Raw genomic sequence first — 20,992 nt, forward strand, 5'->3', positions numbered from 1 at the left:
GGGGGCGAGCGCGGCCCGGGCGGAGCCCCGGCACGGGGGCGAGCGCGGCCCGGGCGGAGCCCCGCCAAGGACAGCGCGCGCGGTATAAAACACGAACCGGAACCCCCCGACCCCGCCGAGAAGCCGGAGCGGCGCCGAAGCTTCTGAGCCGCTTAAGGAAGCACCTGAACAAAAAAGGAACACTTCGTAAAACTTTATTGATTTATCACTTGATTAAAGCATGGAATATTATAACTATTATACATCGTATTTTCATGTAGAAAACTTTACATAGTTTTTCATATTATATAATTTCGGTATTCTCTCAGAACTCTATACATCCATTGGCAAGGAATAGTCTTTAAATTATTGATAGTAAATGCACTTAATACAGAGATATTAAAACTCAGGCATTTTAAATATGTGAAAACATACATTTTAAACAAAGGTGCTGAACAAACTGAAGTTACAGATTAAAGGGAGATGCACTTTTGACAGAGTTACTATTTTTAACCTTTTTCCTGAAGAGTAAGACTGAGCTAAAATCTGAGGGGTGGAGTTTGTGGTAGTGGACATTGGTTGAGATTGTTCTGTTTACAGTTTAGAATGTGAGCTACCAGACATGGGTAACAAACTGCTGTAAAAACAACCTTTTCCTGGACGGTAAGACACAACAGAAGCAACATGAAGGGAGGTTTTCAATCACCACAAAAGGGGGGGTTTAGGGTTTAGCATGCTCCCGTCCTGCCCGCCGTCGGGAGGATCGGCAGCAGCCAAGGCCGGGACGCTGCCGGGTGCTGGCACTGCCGGGCCGAGCCGCAGAGCCCCGCTCACAGCCCGGCCCACAGGGAGCTCCTCTCACTCCTGCACTGCCGGGCCGAGCCGCAGAGCCCCGCTCACAGCCCGGCCCACAGGGAGCTCCTCTCGCTCCTGCACTGCCGGGCCGAGCCGCAGAGCCCCGCTCACAGCCCGGCCCACAGGGAGCTCCTCTCGCTCCTGCACTGCCGGGCCGAGCCGCAGAGCCCCGCTCACAGCCCGGCCCACAGGGAGCTCCTCTCGCTCCTGCACTGCCCGGCCCAGGAGCCCTGAGGGCCGGCTGCACTGGCCGGCATGGAGGGGCTTTGGCCCTTCCTGGCCCAGAGGAAACCCACAGCGCTGTGGAGCGAGCTGAACACAGCCTGATTATTGCTGTACCGGGACAGTGGCCTGCAGGAACAGCGCTGGGCTCTGACAATGCAGCTGCGGCCCAGGCCCCCTGCTCCTCCTTGCACTGCAGACCCTGGGGGGGTTGGATATCACATACCCAACCTCAGCACATTGTAACTGGTATAAATGCGACAAAAGCTTTTCTTAAGGAGAAGAACAGTCTCAGACCAAAGGCTGAAGGGAAGCATGGATTAAATATCCTTATCCTATGTGCAGAGAGACTACAAATGCTGCCCCTTACAGTAAAGAAAGCCCATGAAGCAACTGTGAAGTCATTTAAGACCTCAAAATTGAGACTTTTTCCAAGACATGACTGTAGGGCTTTCAAACCTGTGACACATGCAGCTGGGCCAGGTGTGTCTGATGGGACATGAGGGAATACATTCCATGAGGCAGTGACACGTTCCAAATCTGAAAATTAATGGTTCAAATATTTTCCCTAGGACTACCTACGACCAGAAGAAAAGGAATAGCATATTATTACAGATTTAAATAGAATTAAAATAAATACTTCATTTTCTGCTGTACCCAATACAGTGACATTCCCAGGGAATGAGCAGCTACACGAGATGCAACACAAAAGGTTATTTCAAAAGCAGCAAGGTAAATACCAGCATTGCTTATTTTTCAGTCTTCTCCTATTGTCCTATATAGCCATTCACTCCCTTCTACTAAATAGCAGTGTATAGATTTAACCTAATGGGCATTTAAAAGTCAAAGAGCCACAACTACCACTCTTCTTTGGTTAAAAATAAAAAGAATAAATTGTGAAACCTTTGTCACTACCACTGACTGTAAAACCTTTCCCAAACAATGCTTACACAGTACAAACTGATGTACTGAGAAGCACCATAAAAACCCTTTGGAAAAAGATCACAAAAAACCAAACCAAACAAATAAACAAAAAACAACAACAACAAAAACCCCAAACAACCGAAAAAAACCCTCCAAAGACAGCACATTCCTAGTAGCTCAGAGCAGCATATCCCAAGACAACTTCACCTGAGGCCATCCTACCAGGAAAGTCAACTCAAAAAACAAAATAATGTTATACACTTAGTTCCATTCAAGTAGGTAGGTTGTTGCTGCTGTTTGTTGGTTTGTTTTTTTCTTTAAATACTGTTGATATTTTAGGTTTGCTACTCTGGATAGCACAGCAGCTAATATTACTTCGCATTATTTTAGGAAGTGGAGCCTCTCCTCCCATCCTGCCATACTTTCCTGGTTTAGGAAAGTCTTGAAACTTGAGATTTAAAATAATTTCAAAGGTCAAGACAGCATCCTGTCATAGAAACATTGTCACAGAAACCTGATGTATTTTAAGGAAAGAAAGAAAACTCTCTTGAGCAAGCAAAGCTGTGGTGTCATGTCACATTTTGCTTCAGAGAAAGCCTTCAAAGCACACAATTGTGTTGTTAACTTAGAGCATGTGAATGAACTTGTTTAATTTTGCTAGAGCAGTTTTTTGGAAATTCAGGGTTTTTAGATGCCACTAGGAACTAAGTGTTGAAAACAAAAATCATTTGCACAAAATGACAAATCAGAACTTGCAGATCTGCAGTAAAAGGAGACAAACTTGTGTTAAGGATTGGACTTTTTGCTAAGCAGTCACCATTACTGCTAAATTATATTCAAGGGTCAAAAAGGTGGGTTTATTTCTTCTGAGCTTTGTTTTTGATGTTCCTGTATATGCTCTATGATCTGCCAATGTATGAAAGGAAAAGGAAAGCATTTTCTTTTTCTTAAATGCCTTTAACTCAAGCCTAATAAGCTAAAGGAATAGATGCTATTGGTACTCCTGATGTAAAATCTTCCATAAAACTAAAAATAAGTCTCAGAAGATGCAGTACAGATATTAAAAAAAAAAATTAAGTCATTTGCTAAACAGAAGGAAAACCTTCTCCGAATATCCAGTGCCCTGCCTGGCCTGGTCCTGGACACAAAGGAAAACCCAGAGGGATCTCGGGTGGTCACTGGCCACCACAGTCAAGTTTATTATGAACACTTGCCAACATCACAAGGCTACACAAATACAGTCACTAGTTCCAAGGGGCATAACTTCTGTGGAGAGATCCAGCTGATTTATCAGCTCTAGCTGGGATGAAAGACTGAGCAGTGCATAAAAGACTAGAAGAGACATACTGGATCATACAAATAATTAGCATTGAAACAAAGAGACTGCACACCTACTGTTTTGACTCTGTAAGCAATAATTTAAATAAAACTGCTGACACTTCTGTAGGATGGATAGAACAGGATTCTTTTCCTCGTTCCCAAATGCCATTGTGGTAAGAATAACTTGCTCCTGTGGTGAAACACCAGGGTCCCATTTTTTCCCATCCACTTCAGTCCCTCTCTGGACACAGCTTTCCGTGCAGGCCAGTGTAACAGCTCACGGGAGCTGCCAGGAGGGCAGGTTCGTGCCAGCTGTGCGTGCCTGCTCGCCCGCCGTGCAGATGTTGAACACCGCCCCGATGCGCAGGAAGAACTTGCGCAGCACCGCCCGCAGCTCGGGGATCAGGTCGAACTGCATGATCTCACACAGGTACGGGTAATAGGTGGAAGCGTGTGCCCTGAACTAGCCAAGATACAGAAACAGAACGTCATTCTCGATTGCTAGAGCAAAATAAAAACTGCTACACCTTCATGGCTACAGCAACTTCTTAAAACACCAGGTCTCACCCAAGCCCTCCCCATGGCCCCAGGGCTCCGTGTTGTTTGCGGCAGCAGCGCACGCAGGGCGTGTTTTGGTGTTACCCCCTAAACAGAGTCAGGGTTTTGTGACTTCTCAGCCCAGAGGTAGTACCAGAGTCTATTTGTAGCAATATGAATATCTGGTTTTCCTCAAAAGGGCCAAGATCCTGAAAATTATTCTTGCCATCGCTGTCAAGGAAACTGGAATTCCAATTTTACCATTCCTGTGTGGCTGTAATACAGCATAAGCCTGTCCCTTACTGCACACTCATTGTGCTTTTATATGAAAGCTGTTCAGTAATTCTATCCGCATTCCCACACAACTGGGAATTGCATGGATGCAGCCCCATTTCCACAATGCAGAATGCCTGCAGACAGTGGAGCTAGGAGAGCGCTCACTATGAGGAACCGCCCACCTCCAATCTGGATGGAAATAAAGACTGAACTCAGGCTGAAGCAGGAATGAAAAACATACCCAAATGCAGACATGACTTCCAGCCCCTTCTTACCTTATCATCACTGATTTTTAGTGTTTTTGTTAAAAGCAACAGCAGGAGATTGGTCCAGGCTTCTCTGTGGCTTTCCGAGTTGACAGTAATAAAATACGCCAAGGCTTCGCTGCACACACTGCAGAGATGGCACAGTTCACACAAACCATAAAGAAAACCCTTATAAAGTTTTTGATTATATGCTCTGTTTGTCCTCTCAGAGTACTTTGTTTTCAAGCAAGATGCACTTCCATGGAAAAGTTTTCAATCACATGCAACAACTTTAACTACACAAACTTACTTTTTCTGGTACAGGAATTGTTCCAGATAACTGAACTGAAATGCTTTTCATATAACTGAACGGAAATACTTGGTGACAGAAAAGGAAAAGGAAAATTAATCTGCCTGATAAACATTTTGTAATTGAAGTGCTGTCACTTTCAACCTGCAAACATTATTTCCTGACCCTGACATTGGGACAGCTTAGGCAACAGCACCACGAGAGAGCTCTCCCTCCAAATTTGGACTGGTTTAAAAAAGATCTGCACAACTCAGCATCACACATTAAGGAAGAATTATTATTGTATTAATAAATTTTTGATCCCTGCTGCAGATTGTCAACACAAGGTACAAACTGTACCACTTACTATGGTTATTTTTAGGACACTCTTTTAATTAAAGAAGGACTAAGCAGATTAACATGTCCATACATGCTGGTAGATCAGAACCCACTGTATTAGTACCAAGAGCAAGTTGGGAGATCTTCACATTTGATAAGAGACTAGTACTTTCAACTTTATGTACCAACTCACCCAAATACCTTTTTATATTCATTTATAACTATTTTCTACATTTGTTTAAATTCCAGGTGTACAGCAGCTTATACTGCACTCTTTTTCAATTAGTGTATCCTATTATACCTCTATTATTATGTACTCAGCTGGGAAAGCTATTCAGACACAACTTCCATAAAGAAAAGCCTATGTCAGGGAAGAAGGTGTATCCCAGGCAGATTGCTTCCTTACTGCTAAGTGACCTTTGAGTGCAGAGTGCCACACCTCCCTGTCCTACCTGAGCAGCCGCCGCTGGACCGCGGCCCAGGCCTCCCGCCGGCTCTCGTCCACGTACATCCGGAACAGGATCCTCAGGCAGCATGCCAGGCTGCTGGTCTCTTGTTTTAAGAGATTGGGTTTTGATTTGCCCTTGAACCCTAGAAATCAGTCCCACACAGGACAAGAGGGAACATCCAAAGCTGGCATTACTAGCCAAAAAAAAATTTTATCAACAATATCTGCACTAGTGACCAATAATGATTTCTTGTCCAGACAGTATTTCCTCCTCCCTGATTTTGATTGAGTTCTGATTTATTTATAAAGATACTTAACTACAGCAGTACCAGCTGTGCAGCTCTACTTTAATAAAAAAAAAACAGATAATTTAGCAAACAGAATTACTCAAGTAATCAGGAAGGAGACACGCAATAAAAGCATGCGACTGTCCAATAAACTCTAGAGGTGATTGCAATGGCACATTGTTGTGTCATGATACTTAAAGCTAGAAGTGTAGTTCAGCATTTTTATCAAATAAAAATAAAAGACTCACCTGCTCTCCATAACACAGTTCGCTGCTCGTAATTTGAATTAAAGGCTTTTGAAAATGAGTGAGACTCTTGCAGACAATCCAGTAACTTAAAAAGGTGATGTGAAGACATATATTTATACATTCCTTGGTCTTCTGTGTCAATGTGGATAACTGCATCCAATGTGTCTCGCTGAAAAGAAGGGAGAGAGGGACAAAGAGAGAGAGAGAGAGCACATGCTGTAAGCTCCAGTAACTCTAATTCCATTTATAGGTGCAATGCAGTATTAGTGCAGTACAACACAGCAAGGTGGTCCTGTCAAAGATCAGAGCTGCACTCTTCTTAGTGGGGTACTTAAGAAGAGAGAAGTTATGATCTATCCTAGTTACTGATAAGAAAATAAGACTCAAGAGCGAGGGAAGAACTCCCTTATTGAAACATTGCAGTCACAGCAGTATGGTACAGAACATTTCCTCTTCTCTAGAAGCTGACTGGGTAGGTCTGTTGAATTCTGAAAACATCAAAATGAACAACAAAACCAATGTGGGTTTAAATGTTGCCTAGTGTAGAAATTCCCCATCTTTGGCTCATGTCAAATTTAATTAAATTGGTCGATATTTTTAGCTCATTTCACTAGGAATTTAACTATACCATCCCCAAAACACTACCTGAATGTACTAGCCAGAACTTCCAGCTTATGGCTTTATTAACAGCTAAGCCAGAGCTACCGTGCACTACTACCCAGAATCAGAACTTTCAGGGACAGGGACATCTCTCAGGTTGGCAATTAATGAAATCTTGACCATTGACCTTGCTGAAGTTCAACTTCTGCAAGACTTCCTGTGCAGACATCCAGAGACTGAGCAGAGCCTCAGCTGTGGCTAAATGAAGACACTCAGTCTAATGAGCAGAAACAAATGCTTTCTCCCAAACAAGCAAAAACCATTTTTGATAGTATGTATTCATGATAAAAACAACTATAATCTATTACACTGATAATAAAAATTAAAGTAATATAATACTACAAACAGGCAGACTAGACCGCCAGGCAACACTGGAGGCAGACAAAAAAATCACAACTTAAGAGTAGTTTCCACACACATTCAGGGTAATGCTAAAAGTCAGAAGAAGACTGTATTTTGTGAACATGTCAGAGCATTCCATAGTTTGTACTTTACTGTCCCCATAAGGTTACAAGTAAGTCTGATGGTACCTGAGCTGCAGCCATGTGCTCAGCATCTTCCTTCTTGCTTGTTGCTGGATAGAACACTATGTTGTCAATGGTCTGTATCAACTCCAGCTGTACCACACACTTGATCAGGAGGCCAGCAAATAGTTTTTGGTCTAATGAAATGGAGCAACATAAATTTCAGAAGCAATTCATGATGATTCACTTACAGCAGGCTAGCAAAATAAGACATTCCCCTTAATCATTTGATATTTAGTAATGCTGTGAATTATCTTCTAAAGAGAAAATCTCACTGCAAGGCATAAACATAAATTGCAAAACTTATCCCAAGTTTTACTGCCCCAAAACTTTCTGTAGAGAGCTAAAGAAGTGAATTAAGACTGGCTATAAGGGTGCATTGGAAAAGCTTGTATGTTTTCCTTACTTGTGTAAGGACCACCTTTCCAGCTCTCATCTGTTGGATTTGAATATTGGCTTTGTCCTCTTTCAGAAGCATTTTTATCCATGCTGCTTAAAGACTGGTGATCTAGGTCCAAATCCTAGAAGAGAGTGCAGAGCAATTCCAGCAATCTGAAACACTAATGCCCAACTAGCTATCACTTTTCAGAGGACTTCCCTACTCCTAGATTCAAAGGCTTCCTGCATCCATTCTTTAAATCATTTTTACAGTAACACCAAATACAATCTACTATCAATTCCTTGTTAAGTGTATTGACTACAACGAATACTTCAAAAGCTAACCTAACAAAAAATCTTCAAGTCAGTTTATCACCCTATGTTAACTCTTACCAAGTGTTTTTCAGATGAATCTTCCTCCATTCCTACAGGCTTCCATGTCAGCAAGCTTCATAGAGTTAAAGAAACAAAACAAAACAACAACAAAAAAAAATCAAAAAATAGAAAAAGGCAAAAAAAAGTAAATATTGCTGCTTTAGAATTGGGTATCAATATAAGAATTAAACTTATAAACTTACACATGAGGAATAGTTGTTTTGAAGATTTCTAGCATACAATTGCATGTCTGGCCCCAGACTTCAGGGCTGAATTTCTGTCCGTTGAGTATTACCAGGTTTTCTAGGCAGTTTGTACCTGATCGTGCCAACTGCTCATTATCTGTAAAAGAAATGTTCCATATTTATCAACTTCTATAATATCAAGGAAAAATTAAGTATTCCCTATTACTGCTTCATTAAAAAATTTTACCAATACTGTGAAATGCACAGTCTCTTGGCTCAAAGCTTACCTATACAATATGTTACAACAATATGAAGCTGAAGAACCTACTGAATTAAAAAAAGTTTCAAAATAACCTTCATGAGATGGAAATCCAACCAGAGAAGACAAAAAAGCTGCCTAACTCAATAAAAAGATTAGTGCTCAGATATTCAAGATACTGCATCAATCTACTGCAACACATATTGTCCTAATGGGAACTTTTATTCTTCTAAAATTCAGTTAGCCTTCCCCTTCTGTAGTAATGGACATTTAAAACTATGTTTAATGAAAAGATAGAGGTAAATAAGGTACCTTGTTTTACACACCAGTGTAACTGTGCAAGTATGTCAGGAAGAAGAATCTCATGCAAAGCTTCATAGAACTGTGTGAACACGTCACAGATAGCATAAAGGGCGTGGTTGCACGTTGTGGTCATCCACTCTGATTTCTGGGACAGAAAATGAAAAGTCTTTTGTTTTATGGGGATTCTTCCATGATGACAACACTTGGCTTATACATGGCTGGTCAACAAGAGACACAGCTCTGAGGAGAGGAGAACTCAGAACTAAAGCCTCACAACCACAGATGTCTTGTCAGAAGCACTTAGTTGGCTATGTGAACACTGGTCAGAAAACTGTACATGTTCACAACAGAGGGAGAACATTCTCCTTGAAAATAATCAGATGGACACACACACAGTTCACTGGACACTGTGGCAAGTTTCATTCATGCCACAGAATTTGAAGGAATACAGAATGTGTTTAGTTAAGTCTGGAGCAGTATGGGGTGGCAATAACTGATGCCAGTAGAAACTGCTGACTCAGATGTGCAAGTTCTTAAAAAGACAACTCTAGGGAATGTTTGCTTTTTGGGTTTTTTTTTTTTTTTTTTTTTTGTTTTACCTCTGTTTGTTGCTCAGGGAGTTTCATATTATCAAAAATGCGAAACACAATTCTAAACAGGTCTTGCCACCAGTGCTTTTCAAAGGTATGGCCGTAACTCTTCATGATTTCAAACATCACTGTTAAGCCTCTATAAACAAACCCAAACAAGCATAGGAACAGATGTTAAAATATGTTCCTGTGATATCTTCACTAAATGAAATAAAAGAAGAAAGGGAAAAAATAAAAGCTTTATTACCTTGTACGAACATCTAACTTGCAACGATTGATGATACAAGAAAGTTCAAACAAAATAGGAAACCATCCTCTGACCCATACTCTGTCCCCAGGAGCCACATTCATGTCATCACTTGTGTATTCTCTTAATACCTTGAAGATCAGTAGGAAAAAAGGTTTAAAGAAAAAATTATCTCAAAAATTATTGTATGTGACAAATTTAGATACTACCAGTGGTACAGGCAAACTTGGAAAGTTAGCTTAGTTCCTACTGTAACACTCCAATTCTGCAAAATATAAGTAAGTATAGCTCTGAGATGTAACTATTTGCAAAAATACTAGAAAGTAATATATGGAAATAAATGCTTCATATTGTTTTTATTTCAGTCCAGGTAAAGGCCTTACAAGTTGCTGAGGTTTGGACTTCTTAGAAATCAACTTTAACAGTGACAGACAACTGTTATGTCAATACCCGTAACAAGGAAATCTAAAATTGGCAGAAACCAGTTCTACCAAGTGTCTGGTACACTGAAGGCAGCATGCACTGGGGACATGTAACTGCAATGTAACTCCAGGCACTCCTCAGGCAGTGATTATTGCATTCAGTATTCACACAACAGACTGATGGAGAAGAATACACATTTGTAACCAACTGAACTAGACATAACTAGGGAGACAGAACTGGAAGCGCTGCTTTCCAAGTCATCTTAACACCGCAAAAAACAAAAAAAATAAAGACTATTTAATTCAGCTATTTCCCATTTGGACTTACAAGACTTAACATTACTTAACTAGCTCTAGTTTACTGCTCACATAATAATAAAATTTCTCCCAACTCAATGATTAGGATTAATCATTCAATTAAAAGAGCTTTTTAATTAACAGAGCTTTCATACTCAAACTTCAATTGCAAGTGTTTGAATACAAACACTTGCAACTGAAGTTTGAGTATGAAAGCTCTTTCTTAGTAGATTAATCTCAATTTAACAGTAGAAGAGAGTATGAAAATGCAGCAGGGATAAAAATTCAAATATACCTGTGGTCTTTCTGAGACGTATTTTGCACAATAGCGAATAAGCCTGATGGCTTCCATGCTGGTGTCTGGGAAGGCAACATTACAGGCAAACTCAGAGAGGCATTTTACTGCATCCTGAAATGAGTCAATTGCTGCTGGAAAATGCTGCTGGAAAATATTTGCTGTGAAGAACAAACAAATACATTTTTAAAATTTAGTGATATTAAAATCCATAGATAAACTGCATCAATCTAGGCATGTCACCCATGGCATACTGCTATGGAACAGACAAACACAAAAGGACCAGATCTTCTATATTAAATATGGTTCTTTGCCCAGTCTTGCATCCTTCCCTGTCCCACCTCACCAACCACAATGCCAAGTTCTACAGTAGAATATCTGTATCTAGTTTGTCCTGTCCACAGCATTCAGGAGACTTAAAGGGTGTGACCTAGCTGCAGAGTTTAAACAGTCTGGCTGCAAGGTCGTGTGTTTACCTGCCTGGAAATACAAAAGCCTTATTCAGATGAGCCTTTTGAAGCAGACTCACAGCAGCCAGGCTAATTTGGGTGCATGCATCTGTCAAGCATTACTTACTAACTATGTGTGCTGTAGTCTGAAAGGCCAGCTCTACAATATTCCCATCGTTGTCTGATGCTGCTTGATGAAAGACAGCAAAGATATTTTTCCAGCCTGAACGAATGTTACCAGCTTGAGAGTTCACCATCTGAGCAATGCAGCGGATCACCATGTCTCGAATAGTCGGAGATCTTTAGAAGAAAGAAGAGAAAGGAAAGCAAGACTACTTTACACTGGCACAAAGTAACTCCCCCACTTCCCTGTATGTGACCATGACCCATTCCAAGTGACATCCTTAAGTGGGACTAAAGCTAAAGCAGAAATTGCAGTGCCTCACACCTGTTTTTCTTCATAATATGCTCAAAAGGCCTTAGGAAGTCTTTCTGGAAGCGGAAGTTGGCTAACTCTCCCTTCTCAAGGAATTTCATTGACAGCTGCCTTAATGAGTCTACAGCAAAGATGGCAACATCTTCGTTAGGGTTACACCCAACCTAGAAGAAAAGCATATTTTCAAACATTTATCAGTTAATGTGTCATTTATACGAGCAACAAATTCGTCGCTCAAGTTCCATCTCAGCCCACTAAACACTGCTAGCACATTCTAGTGTTCTGATACTTGGGAAAGAAGGGGTTCTTGTTGAAGGGGGCTTTCTGTCATTTCATCCATCTAAACAGACCCATGGATTTTGAATGCATCAAGCAGAAACATAATAGCCAGCTAGATGCTAAAATTAAAATACAGTACAATACAATAAAATAAATGGAATCTTAGGTTAAAAAAATCCCATCCTAACATGATTCAATTTCCTAAGGAAAACAACTGTTGTTCAAGGATCACCTGTGTACATTTTAGAGGAAAACTAATTTGGCATTTTATCCAAAGGAAAAGACAAAGAAAAATTACAAAAATACCAAACCATATAATGAAGATTATATAATTAAAAAATCATTCCTATAAACATTTCTATTTGTACACTTTAGATTTTTAAGTAGGTGCTTCTTTTAGGTGCCCTGAATGGAATTTTTTTCAGTATCAGAGGGCCACTAACAACACAGAAGGGAAAAGTTGATTAAAGAAGTCCCACTATTTATGAATATTGTGTAACTTGATTTTAAAAAGTACCTTATTGAAGTGATCCCCAATCACATGCCAAATCCTCGACCACTGCAGCCTGATGCGGTTCATGTTGTAGTAGGAGATCTCCACGATCTTCTGCAGGCTGAACATGCGCGGGTGGTGCGGGGACGCCAGCTCGTCCATGGACACAGCGCACAGCCACCGCACAAAGTCAACTGCATGGGAGGAGCCTGCTGTGAGCCAGGCTGCTCCCGTGCCAGGGGCCCTGGAACCCACCATACGTACCTATGGCATTCCCGTCCAGCCTCGTGGAGCCCGTGAATATCCTACAACAAACACAGGAGCTGGAGTTTCAGCTGCGCATCCACAAGAATCAATTACAGCTCAGTGCTGCAGCAAAAGGTCAACACATCTGGAGGTACTTCACAGTTCTCCATGCCATGAACTCTGTACCTCTTGTATTCTTGCTGCTTGGCAGCAGTACATGCATCTTTCCTTAGTCTAAGCATCCTCTTTCCTGCACCAAGTCACAGTCTACCATGCTCCTGCCCCACTACAGGAACAGGCACAGGCTCACAAGTTTACCCAGGCCAAGTTATACTGGAACACTCATTTGCGTGACAGCATGTTAAATTTCATGGGGACAATAAACAGACAGAAAGCTTTGCTACGAGACTTTACTGGTTATCAGCCACCTTTGATCTTTATATGCTCTGAGAATATGGTTGGCTGTGGCTGTCAAAAGAGACAGGAGAAAGACTATGGATGCACTGTTGTCCCTTCTTCCCCTTCAGCTGTTCAATCTTGAGAGGAGTTCAGACTGCTGATAGTGGTCCATATAGAACACTGATAAAGCAGAGAACATTCCCAAATGACCTGGACTTTGATGTGGTAACAGAGCGTTTATGGTTAGGATAAACACTGCAAGTCTGAATACACGATGGTGCAGACTTGCACCATTGCATCAGTAGTTACTAAGAACTCCCATTCCAACACATAGTTTAGGACAGAAGCATGTCTTTAGACTATTTCAGAAGGGCAGATGACAAAGATGACGATTTGGGTAAGAGTGCAGAGGTTACATTCTCAGTACCTGTCTACTGCTACCACCACACTCTGGGAGCTGGTCTCCCCCACAGACTCCTGGATGCTCGCCATGTGCCGTTTGTCAGCCCCACTCCCAACGAGGTTCCCTGCCATAAATCCATTAAAAAACAGTATTTGTCATCAGGAAACAACGACTTTATGTTAACTCCAACAGCAAACAAGTAAACAAAAAGAAGTGACTGCTGCTTCTACCTACCATATAATTTATATGGAGTAGATACTGCCTTTGCCAGATCTGTGCCAGATTATTACACAGCTAAACATCATATTTACTAGGTTAAGACGGTACGATATTGTTAATTAAATTTGGAACAGATAAAATACCATTTTAAAACATGAACTCTTAAGTTAGCCACAAATAGTTAATGCTGAACACAGTTCTGTATTCATTGTAATCATCATTATAGCATTCACTCCAAAGTCTTTTAAAATTAAATTGTTTCCTTAGTGGTTTTGCAAAGATTAAGGCGACTTGCCTTGTCCCTCTAATTTAAGCCAAAAAATTAAGATTTGTTTCTTGTACACACTGCAGAAACAATAGGAACTAGAACACCAAGCCCAACATGTAAAGATAAAAAATTCCTTTGGAAAACCAATTGTTAGTTATTGAAACATCTATTAATTCCTAAAAAGAAACAGCTCTTTTTTCTACTAATTAATATTTTAACGAAAGCATGACTTCATACAGCAAAACAGTTTTGACAACAACATATTCCAACAAATAAATGTGGAGTAGTTATTAAATAGCTTAACCCAATTCCAAAGTTACAACAGATTTGGTAATTATAAACACATATTGGAATACACAGTTTCATTAATCCAACACAGCTTCCCCTGGAAGCAAGTGGATATATTTGAGTATAACATTGAGGATTCTTTAACATCCTTACTCCACTTGTATGTGCATCTTTGTGAAGTTCAGGATTAATAATCTTACCTAATCCCAGGCTCATAAACTCTTCTCCTGCAGAGGCATAGCCCTTAATGCTGCCTTCCCTCTCACGCCCAGAACCAGACAAATACCGAGTTTTCACACCAGTACCTATGAGCTGTGCCAATTCCAGCTGGCTAATACATTTCAAGATCTAAAACCAAAAGAAATTTAACACTGTGTTTCTGCACACTATCATCTTTTTATTCTTAACATATATTTGTATTTACTATTTATGACCTTCCCAGGTTCTCCAACCATTCAAACAACTTTGGTCGTTATAACAGCTTTGATGGAGCTAAAACATTACTAATAAAACTGAAAATTAAGTTGATTGCATTCAATATTATCAGCCACCATGAATCATTCCAATATAAGAATAAAATAAACAGCGCTCCAAAATCTAACCTGGATCTCTAATTACTGAAGGATACCTTTTCATTACTTTTTACATCATCAACTTTCAAGACTATAAACAAGTTGGAGCTGATCTGGTAGAGACTTCATTGCCCTAGAGAGATGAAGACTGAAACATCGCAGCTCTCACCACTTGAGTAACAATGTTCCAACCTAGACAGTTTAAATGCCAGTGCTGTGCTTGCCTCCTCCTTCCTCCCCCACAGCCGTCCCTTGGCTGGCACAAGCACTCAGGAGAGTGTGCTGTGAGCCAGGTCAGAGGCATCTGTCAGCTCTAGCACCTTTTGGCTCATATCATGTAGCCCAAGACTAGAGCCAGAGAACATAATGCAGCAGAAATGCTCCTTTTAGCAACAGCACAGATTTAGAGCTGATAACATTGCTCCTGGAAAACAGGCTTTAAGAAAATGCATATAATCCTGATAGCTCATCTTTACCAATCACCCACCAAAGTATTTTAGCCCTAATTTTTCATGTGCTTATGGTGTAAATGTTGTCAAACATTGCACAGACAAGTGTGGACCTGTGAGCTAGAATATTTTTGTTTCCACGAATAAGAATACAATAGTTGATATGAGGAATTTTCTGAAGCCAAATGAGATTTTTTTAATATCATTTAAATCCTATATCAAATGCGGCCACAAAAATTACAATATTGTCACACAGTTTCCACAGGGTCTTGAAAAAATGCAGTGCATTATTTTTATCTACATATTAGAAAAAAAAAAAACCAATTTAACAATATAATGCACTTCCTTCACATTTTTGAGTGAGTTCTGGGAGCTGAAAAAACACTAGAAGAAAAAACACTATTTAAACTAATAAAGATTTACCTCATGCCAAGAATTGCCAAGATAGTTGCCATCTGTGTGAGCAACTGTAATGAGTGTCTTAATGGTATCGATGTTCTTCTGTTTCATTTCTGTAATGCTGGAACTGGCGGTCAACAAGGAAAAACGAGCAAGGGCCTGTACATAAGCATCTCGTTCAAGCTACAGGACAGAGAAACAAGCATGAAAATCAAGCCCCCAAAGAACCAGAGAAAGCAACTTGCCTACAAATTTTCCTATGGATAGCTGGCACTGTTAGAGCACTTTCTGGCTAAACAAGAGTAGGATGCCAGCTAGCAAATGCTCTTAATAGAAGATTCAGCAAGAAAAGCAGAGTAAAAAATACTAGATTACATCAAGGCCTTTTACCATTTCAAAAAAGCAGACGAGACACTTCATTTTCTATGGATAAGCTGTTTGTAATTCTTCACCTGCCTCCCAGAGCCCACATGGCCCTCAGCGAGTCCCAGGTTAAGTGTGGCACCAACCTGCATTCCAAAGATACAGGCGATCCTAATGGCACAGCGTATTCCTTCCAAACACAGGGATGCAACTTCTGGGTCATCACAGTTCTGCAAGCCAACACTGTAAGCTGCCAGCAGTGGAGTCCAGACAAGCTAAACAGAAGAAGAAACTACATCCAGAGGCTGCTTACAGCTTTAGCCCAAAACACTGGTTACTGAAGGCAAATATATCCAAAGAGTCCATCTGTTTCATTAGCAAACTATTCAGAGTAATTTTCCACTTTTTTCCCCACGCTTTAAACTCTTCATAACAAAGACAGTGAGAACCTGACACTCACTTTGAACATGGGTCTGACATGATCCAGGTGAGTGGCACTGGTGAAAGGTGCCTTTGCATGGCTCACTGCCTCCATGAGGGCTTTGGCTGTCTTTGCCATTTGCTCCATCTCCAAGTTGTACAACAACCTCCGCTGCTTCTCATTAGCTACACCTAAGGGGAACACCACACACAGACATTGCTTGCTTTTCTTACAAGAGCATATTCCTTCTCTTCACGCTGAGCATCACAAAATGTTAAATAAAGGTATTGCAAATAAAATCTAAAGATAGAAATCTTGCAAAATCTTGGAAGTCGGGAGGCTGTCCCAGGCTGCAAGCAAGAAGTCCAGCACTAAAAACCACACCCAAATTTAAGACTTTATTCTGTACAAAATAACTAATTCAGCCCTTTAGTATATAACACATGCTATTACCTAATTGCTCCAAGTCAGAGGTGCATACTCTATTAAATAGTCATTCTGCCTGTAAAAGTGGATGGAAAATCCTGTGTCTTCTTAGGCTCACATCCCCAAAACAAAACAAGCCCTCACCACCATGATAAATAAATTAATAACTTAGTGCTTCTTTATCCTTATACTACAGGGTGCAACTTCAATTTTCAAGCAAATTAATTTTGTTCCTATTTTGATTGACAAAACTTGCAAACAGCATAAAAACACTGGGAAAACCACTATGCTGAAGATTCAGAATTCACTAATTTGAATTAAATTAGTACCAACTATTCTGAGTAGAAGTAGGGTACAGCTGGGGATACTGGTTTCTACTGCATGCTACACAAAGAAGCCCTTATTTTGTCTAGATAAGGAGAAGTGACTATAGATTATGACAAAACCTCTAATCTCTGTGGTTTTCAAACTGTGACACCTCCCAGACACTGAACTATGAAGAGAGACAAAAAACCAGCCCAAATCAAGCCCTCGCTCGTTGTCGAGCACATAAAAACAACTTAATTGCAAAGTAAGTTCCCCTCGAGTTACTCCTCACACTCGTGTTTCAAAACCCCAAGAGATCTGGTTTCTAGCGCTGCTCTGCAGTGGTGCCAGAGGCACCTACACGGCAGCTCCCACCACAGAAGGCAACGTTAAGTTGTAACTGAGCCAGTTTTGCTCCATGTACCTCTATCAACCATTCCAAATGTACTTTATGTACTGCCCCAAGGCATTTTCACAAGGACTCTGCACACCACTGTGCCATCCCTTAGTTCCTGCCACAGTTCAAGAGCACTGTGGTCTTCCCAGTTTCTAGTTCCTTCTTACTTGGTTTACTACACTTGGTTGTAATTGCATATTCTTTTGTCTCTTTCATTGCAATTTTCTTTCCTTCTATTTCTTCATAGATTGTGGATAAATACTCTTCTGGCAGGTCTTTACTGTCATTGATTCCTCGATTCATTTTAATGTACTGCTCCTTTGTCATTTTATTTTTTACCTGTAAGAAGTAATAAGTTGGATATCAGATTTTGAATGCAAGATCCAGGGATATTTGGACTTCTGTAAGTTTGGATTTTTAAAATTTCTACCTGTGGACTGTGCAAGTCTGTAGTCAGCATTATAATGGAGTATGCCAAAACATAGGCAGTGTCTGCACTAGCAAATAGTGTTTGCCTGAGGGAGGAAAAAACAAAACAGGTTTTTTCAATTCCTCAATCCATTAGCTCTAGTTCCATATGCAAGAAAAATACCCAGAAGTGCTATGGATTCAAAGAGCCAACAAAGACTGAAGCTAACCATTAGAAATGCATCAAACTCCGAGCAGTTTAAAACACAAATAAAAAGGGGGGGGGAAGTGCATAATCTTTGCAATATTGAAAACTAGACTGAGGTTTTCAAGTACATTCCCTACCGATTACCCAAAGAACAATAATGTATAATCTTAAAAAAGTTAAATGACAGCTTATTTTTTACTCAGAGTTTCATAAAAATTGATACAAAACCAACCCACTGATACACCAACTGGACTAAGGAAAGGGAACTAATTAAGCCTGACTAAACTTCAGTGTTTATTGCACTAGGAACAATAGCAACTTTGCCTATTTGGTATCAAATAATATATACACATTTTGTTCCACATCTAACAGGCAAGAAAAAGCACTGTAACAGGCTATTAGTTGTTTATGTCATTATTTTTTTTTAATTCTAGCCATTTCTACTGCTTAATACAGTTTTTTATACTTGACTGATCTACATTTGTCTAAAATTGTCTCTGTATTAGCTGTTGGATTTTAACACACTTAGGGCTTCCCTTTTCCAGTAATTCTTTTTAGCAAGTACTTGGGATTTAAGGAAATGACAGCATCAGTATCCTTCCTACCCAGTATCAGCAGCAAGATCTCCTCCTCACACAAGCCTGCAAAAGTTCCTGGCCTGGTATGAGCTTAATCAATCCCCTGCCCCTAAGGGCCACACAGCAGTACAGCCAAGGAATGTTCTTTGGGCACTGATCTGATACAAAGGGTTCGAATTACCGTTGGTTGCATTCAATATATCTAGCAGCAAACTTCTCCATTAATCTATCAATCTTCTGGGCTTCACCTGGTAGACGAAAACCTTCCAGAAATATACGCAGAGCAGAGACAAAGTCTTTTCCACAGAAATCAAGTTGGTCTACATAGGCATACATCACTTCCTTGTTGAACTTGCTGCTTTCCCCAAGAAATTCCCCTACTTGAGTCTAAAAAACACAAGAGACAGTTATTACAGTGCAATCCAAGTGCCAGCTCTGCAAGAGGGTTTCTATGCCAAGAGTTGCACAGCTGTCAGCTCTGTAAAGCTGACACGCTGCCGCGTGGGCAGAGCAGCCGAGGGAGGGACAGGGCTCCCAGATATGCCCCCTCAGTCTGCACATTCCTGCCTCCCTCACTGCCAAGGGCAACATCTGCATTACTGCAGAGCCAAGGAAAGCTGAAGTGTGCCCAGCTGCACACACAGCAGAGAATGCTTTGCCACTGCAGCACATGATCCTCCCTTGCTGGCAAGGGACTGCCAGCAACTGACACTGCTCGGTCTCCCTGCAGCCTCCAGGGACAGACAAAATGCACGTTCCATTGATGGGGAACCCTCCAGCACTTCACCATAACACAGTCCTTTACTGAGAAGCCTGGGACAGCAAGTAAGCAGCAGGGAGCTGTGGCATTAGGAGTGTCCATGAGGAGCCTTGCACGTTCATTTCTCTATGATCTCCAGAGCAGGAGCACACAGATATCAGGGACAGGGCCAAAGGTACAGGGGCAAGGGTATCAATTGTGCTGCACATAATCTTACAGAGCACAGGCGTTCTTCTTGGTGCAAGAATTGTGCCAGGTCCTCTGTTGTAGTGCCAAGCATTCCCTGCTCCTGTAGATACTGTATTCCTCTCTTTGGCTTTTTATTAAACCTATTCAGAAAAAAAACATGGGAAAATTGACATACAATTAAAAATATCACAGACTATATAATTTGAGTTTTACAGAGTCCTCATAAATCAAAGATTCTGTGCTGTAGCTCCAAGTCTTTTCTTTCTAGTTAGAAAAAAAGTTAAAGAATGTGCAACAAATCTATTACCTATGGTATCACACCATAGGCTCCACCTCATAAGGTATATTAAGTTGCTGATAACCTTAGAAGTTATTGCTGAAAAACTCCAAAACTCACCTTTTTGAACATGAAAAATTTGACACTTTACATGAAATGTTAAAAACGTTGTTGTTCAATACCTTTTTCTAGCATTTACAGATATGTAGAGCTTCAAATTAATGAAGAAGAAGTAAAGCATAGCTGCACAATGATTTAATTCTTCAAACTATTTCAATAAAGGACAACAAATCATATAAGAGCTCCAAGACAACTGTGTCCCTCAAACCAATTTCTCTCTAGATGTACACACTCTTGTGGAGCTGAGCCAGCAAAAAGGAAAGCTGTGAAAATCCCTTCCACTCCACCCAGGATTTTATGAAATTCCTTTTAACTATAACAGCCTCCAGCATTGGTTTTTCACAACAGCAGGCAACAGTCTTCAGCATTAATATTAATTCATAAGTGTCCCTACAGGTGTGACTGTGAGACCATAAGAAACAATAAATTTTATTTAAAGTGAACTTTAGTTTTCCTGTCATACTGGGCTTACAGTTCTATCCCATGTTCAATTATTTCCTTTTGTTGCTTGATGACTTCAAATTGCTCTGGATCATCTGGGACAGCAGTCTGGGTACCAACACTTCCAACTCCTGATGATACAGTGGAGTCCAAGGAACTGACACTACTCCGTCTCCCTCCAGTGTCCAGGCATTTACCTTCAGCCATTTCCTGTTCAGATGGTTTATATGAACCTATTTACAAACAAGGTGAGATTTAACTTATCCTTGTTCAGTCAAGAGCTTTTAGTTACAGAACTTTTAAGCAGAAATCTGTGAGTTAATATTCTTATTTTACCATGTATACTTTTTGGCAGTCTGCACTACACTACATGAAGATGCTCTATTGATGCAATTCTAAAATAATCCAACAAAAGGCAGAAAAGCAGCAGCATCTATGGAGAAATTCCAGTACTTCAACTTAGTAACTCCAAGACTGGTCACATGTCTTGTTCTACATCAGCCTTTATAGCAGACAAGGGCCTGGCTAAAGCTCATCAACAGAACCTGGTTATTCAAAACAGACACTTGGAGAATCAGTTACTACAACAGCACTAACAGCTGTTTGTAAAATACCTCACTTGTGTAAACAAATTGTTAAGGTACAAACCTGGCACCCACACTTCTGAATAGCTTCTAAACAGTGAACAAACACA

General features: G+C 40.6%; 1 protein-coding gene across 2 annotated transcripts in view; it reads right to left on the reverse strand.

Annotated features, from left to right (window-relative positions):
- Window positions 1–178: 178 nt before the first annotated feature.
- Window positions 179–20,992, reverse strand: part of ARFGEF2 (ADP ribosylation factor guanine nucleotide exchange factor 2) — a 35,814-nt gene continuing 15,000 nt past the window's right edge. For both annotated transcript variants that reach the window (XM_053958283.1, XM_053958282.1), the window contains exons 14-39: window positions 20,330–20,531; window positions 19,489–19,600; window positions 18,693–18,898; window positions 17,748–17,832; window positions 17,485–17,656; window positions 16,228–16,379; window positions 15,914–16,042; window positions 15,429–15,587; window positions 14,185–14,332; window positions 13,234–13,333; window positions 12,426–12,466; window positions 12,186–12,355; window positions 11,402–11,553; window positions 11,081–11,253; window positions 10,505–10,665; window positions 9,491–9,621; window positions 9,253–9,382; window positions 8,663–8,798; window positions 8,110–8,248; window positions 7,925–7,979; window positions 7,560–7,674; window positions 7,160–7,290; window positions 5,970–6,138; window positions 5,439–5,577; window positions 4,389–4,506; window positions 179–3,763 (exon numbers count right to left, since the gene is read on the reverse strand). In XM_053958283.1, the coding sequence (XP_053814258.1) occupies window positions 3,578–3,763; window positions 4,389–4,506; window positions 5,439–5,577; window positions 5,970–6,138; window positions 7,160–7,290; window positions 7,560–7,674; window positions 7,925–7,979; window positions 8,110–8,248; window positions 8,663–8,798; window positions 9,253–9,382; window positions 9,491–9,621; window positions 10,505–10,665; window positions 11,081–11,253; window positions 11,402–11,553; window positions 12,186–12,355; window positions 12,426–12,466; window positions 13,234–13,333; window positions 14,185–14,332; window positions 15,429–15,587; window positions 15,914–16,042; window positions 16,228–16,379; window positions 17,485–17,656; window positions 17,748–17,832; window positions 18,693–18,898; window positions 19,489–19,600; window positions 20,330–20,531 (3,611 nt within the window). In that variant the 3' untranslated portion in view covers window positions 179–3,577. The remainder of the gene's footprint in view (window positions 3,764–4,388; window positions 4,507–5,438; window positions 5,578–5,969; window positions 6,139–7,159; window positions 7,291–7,559; window positions 7,675–7,924; window positions 7,980–8,109; window positions 8,249–8,662; window positions 8,799–9,252; window positions 9,383–9,490; window positions 9,622–10,504; window positions 10,666–11,080; window positions 11,254–11,401; window positions 11,554–12,185; window positions 12,356–12,425; window positions 12,467–13,233; window positions 13,334–14,184; window positions 14,333–15,428; window positions 15,588–15,913; window positions 16,043–16,227; window positions 16,380–17,484; window positions 17,657–17,747; window positions 17,833–18,692; window positions 18,899–19,488; window positions 19,601–20,329; window positions 20,532–20,992) is intronic.

This window comes from Vidua chalybeata, chromosome 17 (genome assembly GCF_026979565.1).
Source record: "Vidua chalybeata isolate OUT-0048 chromosome 17, bVidCha1 merged haplotype, whole genome shotgun sequence".
Lineage (NCBI taxonomy): Eukaryota > Metazoa > Chordata > Aves > Passeriformes > Viduidae > Vidua > Vidua chalybeata.